General features: G+C 45.4%; 1 protein-coding gene across 1 annotated transcript in view; it reads left to right on the forward strand.

Annotated features, from left to right (window-relative positions):
• Nucleotides 1-12,857, forward strand: part of KIF6 (kinesin family member 6) — a gene marked incomplete at its 3' end in the record, with an annotated part of 381,890 nt that overhangs the window by 135,443 nt on the left and 233,590 nt on the right. Inside the window, exon 10 of the mRNA XM_082251003.1 lies at nucleotides 2,977-3,080. Within this exon, the coding sequence (XP_082107129.1) occupies nucleotides 2,977-3,080 (104 nt within the window). The remainder of the gene's footprint in view (nucleotides 1-2,976; nucleotides 3,081-12,857) is intronic.

The following is a 12,857-nucleotide window of genomic DNA, read 5'->3' on the forward strand; positions in this document are numbered from 1 at the left end:
ACCACTGATCATTCTTGAGATGTTTCCACAACTTGATTGGAGTCCACATATGGTAAATTCAGTTGATTGGACATGATTTGGAAAGGCACACACCTATCTATATAAGGTCCTGAACTTATCCAACTTGGCAACAGTCTCTGGCTTTGATTTTGGGGGTGCCATAGTCAGGACTTTGTTCGGGCAAAAATGACCAAGTACAGTAGTTAATAGGAGATGAATAGAGGCTGGGGTGCAGTAAGATGGCCGACTGTGCTGAAGTGAAACTAAGCAGCTGGTCACTGATAAAATCTGAATAGCGTCACTAGAGGGGTCAGGCAGCATAAAGAGGAGCCAGAGTGACCCACCGTACCTTTAAAAGGAGAGATCCGGGCGTCAGGAGGGTCAGAACAGCTCAAAAACCGATCGAGTGGGTGTACCAAGATGGCCGCCAACTTCCAGGAGTAGGCCGAAGCCGGGGACTCGCCAAGATTGTGTATCCGGCCGAAAAAAACGTCCGTTTTCGCGGGTCGCCGCCCTGTTCAGGAGCCGTTCCCCTGGATTGGGGTATGTGTGGGAGCACTACAGGAGCCAGCCAGGTCAGCCCAGGGGGATTCCGGAGCACAGGATGGGTCTATTAAGAAGTAATGTGCAGAGCTCAGCTCACTTGTGTCTTACTCCATGCTGTGCCAGGCCACGCCCCCCATCTATATAAGGTCCTACAGTGAACAGTGCATGTCAGAGCACAAACCAAGCCATAAAGTCCAAGGAATTGTCTGTAGACCTCCGAGATGGGATTGTATGGAGGCACAGATCTGGGGAAGGGTACAGAAACATTTCTGCAGCATTGAAGGTCCCAATGAGCACAGTGGCCTCCATCATCTGTAAATGGAAGAAGTTTGGAACCACCAGGACTCTTCCTACAGTGGGCTGCCTGGCCAAACTGAGCGATCGGGGGAGAAGGGCCTTAGTCATTGAGGTGATCAAGAACCTAATGGTCATTTTGACAGAGCTCCAGCGTTTCTCTGTGGAAAGCGGAGAACCTTTCAGAAGAACAATAATTTCTGCAGCACTCCACCAATCAGGCCTGTATGGTAGAGTGGCCAGACAGAAGCCACTCCTCAGTAAAAGACACATGACAGCCCGCCTGGAGTTTTCCAAAAGGCACCTGAAGGACTCTGACCATGAAAAACAAAATTCTCCGGTCTGATGAAACAAAGATTGAACTATTTGGCCTGAATAGCAAGCGTCATGTCTGGAGGAAACCAGGCACCGCTCATCACCTGGCCAATACCTTCCCTACAGTGAAGCATGGTGGTGGCAGCATCATGCTGTGGGAATGTTTTTCAGCGGCAGGAACTGGGAGACTAGTCAGGATTGAGGGAAAGATGAATGCAGCAATGTACAGAGACATTCTTGATGAAAACCTGCTCCAGAGCGCTCTGGACCTCAGACTGGGGTGAAGGTTCATCTTCTAACAGGACAACGACCCTAAGCACACAGCCAAGATAACGAAGGAGTGGCTATGGGACAACTCTGTGATTGTCGTTGAGTGGCCCAGCCAGAGCCCAGACTTGAACCCGATTGAACATCTCTGGAGAGATCTGAAAATGGCTGTGCACCGACGCTCCCCATCCAACCTGATGGAGCTTGAGAGGTCCTGCAAAGAAGAATGGGAGAAACTGCCCAAAAATAGGTGTGCCAAGCTTGTAGCATCATACTCAAAAAGACTTGAGGCTGTAATTGGAGCCAAAGGTGCTTCACCAAAGTATTGAGCAAAGGCTGTGATACTTATGTATACAATGCAAGTGTTGCACTAAACCACATAAATGAGCATGTGTAAATAATAAAAGTTAAAATATAAACTCTTTCATAGACCAAAGAATCAAACAAGATAGCACGTGAAGATACTTATGTACATGGGATTGTTTTTTACTTTATTTTTAATACATTTGCAAAGATTTCAAACAAACTTTTTTCACGTTGTCATTATGGGGGATTGTTTGTAGAAGTTTGAGGAAAATAATGGATTTAATCCATTTTGGATTAAGGCTGTAACATAACAAAATGTGGAGAAAGTGAAGCGCTGTGAATACTTTCCGGATGCACTGTAAGTCCTCTTCTATGTCATAAAGGTGGGGAGGGAAAAATGATTACAAGACCAAGGAATATTTCAGAGAGGAGAATCAGCAGAGAGAGTCCTCCAGCAGTGCAGAGTATTTCAGGAGAGGAGAGTTAGAGGAAGGAGCAGAGTCCTCCAGCAAAGCAGAGTATTTCAGGAGAGGAGAGTTATAGAGGAAGGAGCAGAGTCCTCCAGCAGTGCAGAGTATTTCAGGAGAGGAGAGCTAAAGGAAGGAGCAGAATTCTCCAGCAGAGTATTTCAGAAGAGGAGAGTTATAGAGGAAGGAGCAGAGTCCTCCAGCAGTGCAGAGTATTTCAGGAGAGGAGAGCTAAAGGAAGGAGCAGAATTCTCCAGCAGAGTATTTCAGAAGAGGAGAGTTCTAGAGGAAGGAGCAGAGTCCTCCAACAGTGCAGAGTATTTCAGGAGATGTGAGTTAGAGGAATAAGCAGAGTCCTCCAGCAGAGCAGAGTATTTCAGGAGAGGAGAGCTAGAGGACGGAGCAGAATCCTTCAGCAGAGTATTTCAGGAGAGGAGAGTTATAGAGGAAGGAGCAGAGTCCTCCAGCAGTGCAGAGTATTTCAGGAGAGGAGAGTTATAGAGGAAGGAGCAGAGTCCTCCAGCAGAGCAGAGTATTTCAGGAGAGGCGAGTTAGAGGAAGGAGCAGAGTCCTCCAGCAGTGCAGAGTATTTCCGGAGAGGAGAGTGGTCTCTTAGGCAGGTGGTTTATTGGTGGTTTAATATCATGATGAAACTTGTACCAGGAGAGTCCAGTCTTTGCACATTTGCATTCTTTGAAGACTCCATGTTCTTTGCTGTGGATATAATGGTGTATATAAGGGTGGATATAAGGGTGGATATAATGGTGTATGATGTCCACAGATGATTGTTCGTCTGAAGAAAGAGATCCGGACCCTGAAGGATGAGCTGGCCCTGGTTACTGGGGAGCCACGGACGGATGACCTGACTCAGGAGGAGACCCTAAGGTGAGCCTGACATTGTCATTCCCTGGGATCTGACTCCTCCTGTACATAGAAAAACCACTTCCATCAGAGGCTTTCTAATGTTGGGGCAGAGTCTTTTTAAGTCACGTCTTGAGTCAGATATATTTATACAGGGAGTGCAGAATTATTAGGCAAATGAGTATTTTGACCACATCATCCTCTTTATGCATGTTGTCTTACTCCAAGCTGTATAGGCTGGAAAGCCTACTACCAATTAAGCATATTAGGTGATGTGCATCTCTGTAATGAGAAGGGGTGTGGTCTAATGACATCAACACCCTATATCAGGTGTGCATAATTATTAGGCAACTTCCTTTCCTTGGGCAAAATGGGTCAAAAGAAGGACTTGACAGGCTCAGAAAAGTCAAAAATAGTGAGATATCTTGCAGAGGGATGCAGCACTCTTAAAATTGCAAAGCTTCTGAAGCGTGATCATCGAACAATCAAGCATTTCATTCAAAATAGTCAACAGGGTCGCAAGAAGCGTGTGGAAAAACCAAGGCGCAAAATAACAGCCCATGAACTGAGAAAAGTCAAGCGTGCAGCTGCCAAGATGCCACTTGCCACCAGTTTGGCCATATTTCAGAGCTGCAACATCACTGGAGTGCCCAAAAGCACAAGGTGTGCAATACTTAGAGACATGGCCAAGGTAAGAAAGGCTGAAAGACGACCACCACTGAACAAGACACACAAGCTGAAACGTCAAGACTGGGCCAAGAAATATCTCAAGACTGATGGACTGATGAAATGAGAGTGAGTCTTGATGGGCCAGATGGATGGGCCCGTGGCTGGATTGGTAAAGGGCAGAGAGCTCCAGTCCGACTCAGACGCCAGCAAGGTGGAGGTGGAGTACTGGTTTGGGCTGGTATCATCAAAGATGAGCTTGTGGGGCCTTTTCGGGTTGAGGATGGAGTCAAGCTCAACTCCCAGTCCTACTGCCAGTTTCTGGAAGACACCTTCTTCAAGCAGTGGTACAGGAAGAAGTCTGCATCCTTCAAGAAAAACATGATTTTCATGCAGGACAATGCTCCATCACACGCGTCCAAGTACTCCACAGCGTGGCTGGCAAGAAAGGGTATAAAAGAAGAAAAGCTAATGACATGGCCTCCTTGTTCACCTGATCTGAACCCCATTGAGAACCTGTGGTCCATCATCAAATGTGAGATTTACAAGGAGGGAAAACAGTACACCTCTCTGAACAGTGTCTGGGAGGCTGTGGTTGCTGCTGCACGCAATGTTGATGGTGAACAGATCAAAACACTGACAGAATCCATGGATGACAGGCTTTTGAGTGTCCTTGCAAAGAAAGGTGGCTATATTGGTCACTGATTTGTTTTTGTTTTGTTTTTGAATGTCAGAAATGTATATTTGTGAATGTTGAGATGTTATATTGGTTTCACTGGTAAAAATAAATAATTGAAATGGGTATACTGTATATTTGATTTTTGTTAAGTTGTCTAATAATTATGCACAGTAATAGTCACCTGAACACACAGATATCCCCCTAAAATAGCTAAAACTAAAAACTACTTCCAAAAATAGTCAGCTTTGATATTAATGAGTTTTTTGGGTTCATTGAGAACATGGTTGTTGTTCAATAATAAAATTAATCCTCAAAAATACTCATTTGCCTAATAATTCTACACTCCCTGTAAATATGTCAATTTAACACTTCCAGGCATTTATTACCACTCTCCAAGTTCATAGCTTTGTCCCGGCAATGAATTTACCCTTTTTTCTGTCCAAATGGGCAACGCCATCTTTGTTCAGACATCATCCAGGGACACCATCTACTTCCTGGACTGATCTGATTTGCCATGTATAATGTGGTTATGTGACTGTTTATGTTCTGTACTCCGGTAAACAGTCCAACAGGTCGCACAGCTGGCCATAGAGGTGAAGAGAAACCAGATGGTCTCCGATCACCTCTATGGTCTTGGAGGACCGAAGCGAAGTCATGATGTCACTTCCTGTCTAGGGCAGAAGTAAACCATTTATTTATTTATTTTTTTTTAAAAGAAAAGATCAATTTTTTTTTTTTTTTTTATCTTTTTCTTTTAAAGGTAGAGGAGAGATTTAGGGTCTTATAGATCCCAGATCTCTCCATAAAGAGGACCTGTCATCCTTATTTCTATTACAAGGGGTGTTTATATTCCTTGTAATGGGAATAAAAGTGATCAAAACGGAAAAATGTAAGTGACCGTGTAGAAAAAAAAATGTAAAGAGCTCCCATCCCTCCGTGCTTGCGCGCAGAAGCAAACGCATACATAAGTCACGCACGCATATGTAAACAGTGTTCATACCACACATGTGAGGTATCGCCGCAAATGTTATAGCTAGAGCAATAATTCTAGCCCTAAACCTCCTCTGTGACTCCAAACGGGTAACCTGTAAACATTTGTAATTGTCGCCTATGAAGATATTTAAGTATTGTAGTTTGTCGGCATTCCACAAGCGTGCGCAATTTAAAAGTGTGACATATTAGGTATCTTTTAACTCGGCGTAACATCATCTTTTATATTGTACCAAAAAGTTGGGTTATATAATTGTGTTTTTTTGCAATAAAATTCATTAAAGTGTATTCTTTCCCAAAAAAATATATATATTTTTAAAAACCTCCGCAAATACCGTGGGACATAAAATATTGCAGTGATTGCCATTTTTTTACTAGGGTCTCTGCTAAATATATATGTATAAAGTGGGGGTTCAAAGTAATTTTCACGAAAACAAAACGTTTTCCGAGAAGGCTTGGTCAGCAAGTGGTCAAAGAATCCTCTGAGACCGGAAACCAACAGACTGCTGCCAGCAGGTTTTAAAAGTACTTGATTTGGAATACACAATTTACGCCCCTTTACGCGTTACGTCCCTTAGGATGGGACTTCTTCAGAAGCACTCTCAGGCTTGGCACAGTCACCTGATTAGAGCTCGAGGACGGCTTTTTTATCCCTGTCTGTCAGCCTTTAAAGGCATTTTAACAAGGGGCTCCTGATTATGTGAAATCTGGAATTGGCTGCAGCCATGATGTAGCCCAACGTCTCTGACTGCCAATTTTAAACAACAACTGGGAGCTGTCAGTGTGATAACAGTGCTGGAGAGGCGCAATTTTGCACTCATCTAACACAAAACGGCGATGGTGGCCATGTGCATATATGTGGCCGTACAGCATAAAGCATGCCGCCATATGTATGGGTGCCGCCAACGCTAATCTCTTCTGCAGATAAGGGTGTGACCAAATCCTGAATTATTTAGTACAGCATCGCATGCTGCTGCTGGGGAGCAGGCATGAACAACACTGTTGTGTCCTCTAGTAGACAAGCTACTAGCACGTCCATCAGCTACAGGACTTGTCCACTTTCCTTTCATGCAAGCTCGCTCTGCACACTGTTTTAAGTGACTCTAAACCTTTTATTTAAAAAATAAATAAACATGTCATACTTACCTGCTCTGTGTAATCGTTTTGCACAAAGCAGCCCCAATCCTTCTCTTCTGGGGTCCCCTGCCGGCTCTCCTGGCCCCTCCTTTTTAGTGAGTGCCCCCATAGAAAGCTGCATCCTATGGGGGCACTCATGCGGGCTCAATCCTGAGCCACACTGCCTACATCTGCAAGCACAGACAGCATGGCTTAATCCTGCCCCCCCCCCCCTCATAGGATTTGATTGGCTCCCGCTGCTATCTGTCAGCGATTGGGCACAGCGAAGTGGTAGGCCACCTTCCGAGGTGTGTGCACAGGGAGTGCTGGGTGTGCACACCTTAATCACCCTGTGCAGCTTAGATTCCCCTTGCTGCCGGTCCCCCCCCCCTTTTTTTCCCTCCTTTCCCACTGTCTGCTGCAGGGGATTTTTCAGAAAGGAGAGCGGGGAAGGGGCTAGTAAATATGTAATTTACCGGGCCCTTCCTTTTCTGAATGAGCACAGTGGGTGATCGTTACCAATCACTCACTGTGCCCATTCATAACTGTTTGTGAATGAACTGGAAGCCACTCGGCTGGCACAGAGCAGTATCTTGTTCATTCACTGTCTAGTGCAGCTGAGGCTGCAGAGAAAGAAACTGGGGAATCTCTGTCCTCAGTCCCTTTCTTTGTCTCCAAAGTGAGACATCAGGGGTCTGTTTAGATCCCTGTTATTTCACCAAAGTCCCCCAACAGGACTTCTAAAGAAAAAAAAAGAAAAAATATTAAAAAAAAATAATACAAATGTAAAAAATAAAATGATAAAAAGTTGATGAGGTCGGCCTCTCTTATATCTCCGGCCCAGACCCCACTGAAGGTGATACAGAGGGTGTCAAAGGCCAGGAGGGACACGAGTGCCTGTGGTTGTTGATGGATCAGGATAGGCTGCTTGTCCGGATCCCGGAAATTGGAACATGCAATGATGTATGGAACAGGTGCAGCAGATAACCAGGCAAGCACTCGGGTAGCTCTGAGAGACAAGGTTTGAGACAGAGTCAAAGTAGTAGGAAAGCCAGGGTTATCAACAGGCGGTGCAGCAGGGTACCAAATCGTAAGCAGAGCCAAAGTCAGGGACGGAGCCGGCTCAGGTTTAGCAGAGAAGCAGAAGCAGAATCCAAGTCCAAGTTCAGAACAAGCCAGGTCAGCAACAGGGAAGCATACAGGTATCATCAGGTCACAGGAAACAGCTGAAGATCAGTCAGCACAGGATACAGGATTGAACTTCCTTTAAATAGCCCGTCTGGCGCCACGCCCATTAATCATTCTTCTGGGAATAGCCTGTGCACGGCCACGCCCCAGACGTCTCACAGGGATTCCCTGACATTGCCCCCCCCCCCCCCCTTAAGGGCAGCCTCCGGATGCCCAACATAGACCGTTTTTCAGGATTTTGAAGAAGGTAGACTCGTACCAATCGAGGAGCATGGACGTTTGAAGCAGGTTCCCAGGAATTATCCTCTGGGCCATAGCCCTTCCACTTGATAAGAAGCTGTGTCCGACCACCCCTTCTTCTACAGTCCAGAATAGACTCCACCTCAAATTCTTCATTACCTTCGATCAAAAGGGGAGCAGGAACTTCAGATCCACGATCTGGGAAGGGGTTAGGAACTGCTGACTTCAGTAAAGAAACGTGGAACACGGGATGGATCTTCAGATTACCTGGTAAGATTAATTTGAATGCCACAGAATTGATCTTCTTCCTAATAGAAAATGGACCTAGGTATCTTGGGCCAAGCTTTTTTGAGGGACACTTCAATCTCAGGTTTGCTGTAGATAGCCAGACCTTATCCCCCGGTTTTAAATTCAAATTCCCTCTCCTTCTTCTATCAAAAAATTTTTTATTACCAGCCTGTGCCTTCAAGATGGTTTCCCGCAAAAGCTGACTGTTGGCATTAAGAAAATTTAGTCTTTCTTGTACAGCTGGTACAGCAGATTGCATAGGTAACTCAGGTAGGAAGGAGGGGTGATATCCATAATTGGCATAGAAAGGGGACTGCTTGGTGGCGGAATGGATGGAGTTATTATAAGCAAATTCCGCTAAAGGGAGGAGTGACACCCAGTCGTCTTGAGACAAAGAAGAGAAGCACCTTAAATATTGTTCAAGAGTTTGGTTTGTCCTCTCGGCCTGTCCGTTTGTGGGTGGTAGGCAGAAGACAAACAAAGCTCAATGTTTAATGCTTCACATAAAGCTTTCCAAAACTTGGAAGTGAACTGCACCCCACGATCCGAGACAATGCTGGCTGGAATGCCATGCAATCTCACCACTTCTTTGATAAACGTGGAGGCAGTTTCGGAGGCAGAGGGAGTTCCTTTCAGAGGTATAAAGTGTGCCATCTTGGAAAGACGATCAACTACGACAAAGATAGTGGTAAACCCTTCAGATGGAGGAAGTTCCACAATAAAGTCCATAGAGATCATACTCCATGGTTTTTCAGGTACGGGGAGGGATTCCAACAGGCCCCAGGTCTTGGCCCGATCAGACTTGTTTCTCAGACACACAGAGCAGGATCTGACATAGTTTTTACAGTCCTTTAACCAATCTGGCCACCAAAAGGAACGGGAGACCAAATCAGAGGTTTTATGGATACCAAAGTGTCCAGCCAGAAGATGATCATGACACTTCTTAAGAATGGTGACCCTCAGTTGTTCGGGAATAAAAATTTGTTCCTTGTGGAAATAAAGTCTATCCCTCTGCTGGAGATGCAAGTTCAGAGGAGGTTGGGAGTTTGCAACTGTCCCCTTGATCTATGACATCAAGTCTGTTTGCAAGAGTAGGAAATTCTTAGCTGGCAAGATAGTGTCAGGTTCAGGAGGTGGAGCTGGTTCAGGAAACATGCAAGAAAGGGCATCAGGTTTGCAATTCTTAGAGCCCGGACGAAAAGTTATATGGAACACAAATCGAGAGAAGAAAAGTGCCCATCTTGCCTGTCGAGGTCTTAATTGTTTTGCGGTTCTTAAATATTCTAAGTTCTTATGGTCCGTAAAAATAAGGATAGAGTGTGCAGCCCCCTCCAGTAGGTATCGCCATTCCTCCAGGGCAGCCTTTATGGCTAACAGTTCACAATCTTCTATGTCATAGTTCCTCTCAGAGGAGCTTAATTTTCTGGAGAAAAAGGCAATAGGGTAGAGTAGGGACTTGGCTCCTTGTCGTTGGGATAGTATAGCCCCGACCGCATTTTCAGAGGCATCCACTTCAAGTACATAGGCTAAAGCAGGATCTGGGTGTTTTAAAATGGGAGCGGAAGTAAACAGTCTTTAATAGTTCAAAGGCGGCTTGAGCCTCTGGAGTCCATTTGAATGGGGTAAACTGTTTGGTCAGCTGTGTGATGGGGGCTATGATGCCAGAAAAGTTCTTTATAAACTTCCTGTAAAAATTAGCGAAGCCCACAAAGCGCTGTACTGCCTTCTTGTCCTCGGGGGCAGGCCATTCCAGTACAGCAGATACCTTGTGCGGGTCCATAGCAATGCCATCCGCAGAGATAATGAGTCCCAGAAATTGGATAACCTGTTTTTCGAACTCACATTTCTCCGCTTTTGCGTAAAGACGGTGTTGGCGAAGTCTGTCCAGTACCTTCTTTACATGGTTTCTGTGTAGGTCGAGAGAACTGGAAAATACAAGGATATCATCCAAGTATACGATGATAAACAAATCAAGATTGTCCCGAAATATATCATTAACAAGATGTTGGAATGTGGCTGGGGCATTACAAAGACCGAATGGCATGACCAGATATTCGAAATGCCCAAAGCGTGTTCGAAACGCGGTTTTCCATTCGTCTCCTTCACGAATTCTGACTAGGTTGTAGGCACCCCTCAAATCAAGTTTGGAGAACACCTGTGCCCCTCGTAACCTCTGGAAAAGTTTGGGAATTAGGGGAAGAGGATAACGATTCTTGACAGTTATCTTATTGAGATCGCGATAATCCACACCGGGCCTAAGGGTATGGTCCTTTTTCTCAACAAAGAATATGCCCGCTCCTGCGGGTGAAGTGGAGGGTCGGATGAATCCTTTTTCCAGGCTTTCATTAATGTAGTTACGGAGAGTCTCTAATTCGAGCTCAGAGAGAGGGTAGATCCGGCCAAAAGGTATTTCAGCCCCTGGCAACAGTTCAATGGGGCAATCGTATGTACGATGGGGAGGAAGAGAATCAGCGCTCTTTTTATTGAAAACATCCAGGTATTCGTGGTAGACTGTAGGTACCAGTTTCAAGACTTCAGGGTCCGGATGGATACCAAGGAGAGAGGTAACAGTAAGAGACTCCTCAGGAACACAGTGTGCCCGGCAGTAGGGAGAAGAGAAGGAAATCTCATCCGTGAGCCAATTGATGCTAGGGTTATGGGCCTTCAGCCAGGGTATACCAAGAATGACAGGAAACATGGGTGATGTATAACGTCCAGGCAAAGGAATTCTTGATGACCAGAGGAGGAAGAGCAGAAAATTGGAGCCGTCTCTTGTGTCACTGGACCAGACTTGATACCAGAGCCATCAGCCAGGTGAACAACAAACCCTTGTTTCTTGGTACAGAGAGGTAGATTGTGTTGGGCTGCAAATGTCACATCCACAAAACAGCTACAGGCCCCAGAGTCTATAATAGCAGGAACAGACTGTCTGGACTCTGTGCAGGCCAGTCAAGTTCCTCCACCCCCAACTCGCTCATCCATGTCTTTATGGACCTTGCTTTGTGCACTGGTGCGCAGTCATGTTGGAACAGGAAGGGGCCATCCCCAAACTCTTCCCACAAAGTTGGGAGCAAGAATTAATCCGTAATGTCTTGGTATGCTGACGCCTTAAGAATTCCCTTCACTCTAACTAAGGGGCCAAGCCCAACCCTTGAAAACAACCCCACACCATAATCTCCCCTCCACCAAATGATTTGGACCAGTGCACAAAGCAAGTTCTTAGAAAGAGGACCTCTATGCCACATCCCAAAATGTAGAGGAACAAACATAGTATGCAAAACCCCGGGCGGACTTTACTATAAGCATGAGACCAAACACACTGATAGTATAAAATATCAAAAGTTTAATTTTATACACTTAGTAAAAAACACATATGTTGGTATCACATCAACACAGTACAACGACACACATATATTAAAATCACTCTGAAAACAATGAGACATAGGATGAGGTCCTAGTACAGCATATCCCTTACTCCCATATACAGGGTGAAGTATTCCACCCAAGTTGGGGGGTGCATGTGTTGTACCAGGACACCTCCACTGGTCACAGGTCGACACGTTTCGCTATAAAGCGTAGCTTCCTCAAGACCACTTGTGAAAGGAAATCCTATTGGCAGTGTCAGTACACAAAGTAAGGTCTATAAAGACTTGGACGAGCGAGTTTCGGGTGGAAGAACTTGACTAAACAGCACAGAAACTTGACCTCATCCCGATAGAACACCTTTGGGATGAATTGGAGCAGAGACTTGTGAGCCAGGTCTTCCTCCAACATCAGTGCCTTCCTCACAAATGTGCTTCTGGAAGAATGGTCACACATTACCATAGACACACTCCTAAACCTTGTGGACAGCCTTCCTAGAAGAGTTGAAGCTGTTATAGCTGCAAAGGGTCGGCCAACTCAATATTGAACCCTACGGACTAAGACTGGGATTCCATTAAAGTTCATGTGTGTGTAAAGGCAGGCGTCCCAATACTTCTGGTAATATAGTGTATAAGCAGATTAAACCTCAGGAGTACAAGAAACTACAGGAACACAGTACAGTACAGTATAGGCATACCCCGTTTTACGTACACTCGCGAGTACAGACACAGTTTGGTCAGCTTGGCCTGGCACTACTCCTGGTTTTTAACATTGGCGTCTATAGGAAATCTTGGTCAGCTTGACATGACACTGCTGCCGTTTTTTAACATTGGTGTGGGAAATCTTGGTAAGGCACTGCTCTCTGTCTAACATTGGCGTCTATGGAAATCTTGGTCATCTTGGTAAGGCACTGCTCTCTGTCTAACATTGGCGTCTATGGAAATCTTGGTAAGGCACTGCTCTCTGTCTAACATTGGCGTCTATGGAAATCTTGGATAGCTTGGTAAGGCAGTGCTCCCTGTCTAACATTGGTGTCTATGGGAAATCTTGGTCAGCTTGGTAAGGCACTGCTCCCTGTCTAACATTGGCGTCTATGGGAAATCTTGGTCAGCTTGGTAAGGCACTCCCTCCTGTCTAACATTGGCGTCTATGGGAAATCTTGGTCAGCTTGGTAAGGCACTGCTCTCTGTCTAACATTGGGGTCTACGGGAAATCTTGGTCAGCTTGGTAAGCCACCCCCCCCTGTCTAACATTGGTGTCTATGGGAAATC

This window comes from Pelophylax lessonae (genome assembly GCF_965119305.1).
Source record: "Pelophylax lessonae genome assembly, chromosome: 3".
Classification (NCBI taxonomy): domain Eukaryota; kingdom Metazoa; phylum Chordata; class Amphibia; order Anura; family Ranidae; genus Pelophylax; species Pelophylax lessonae.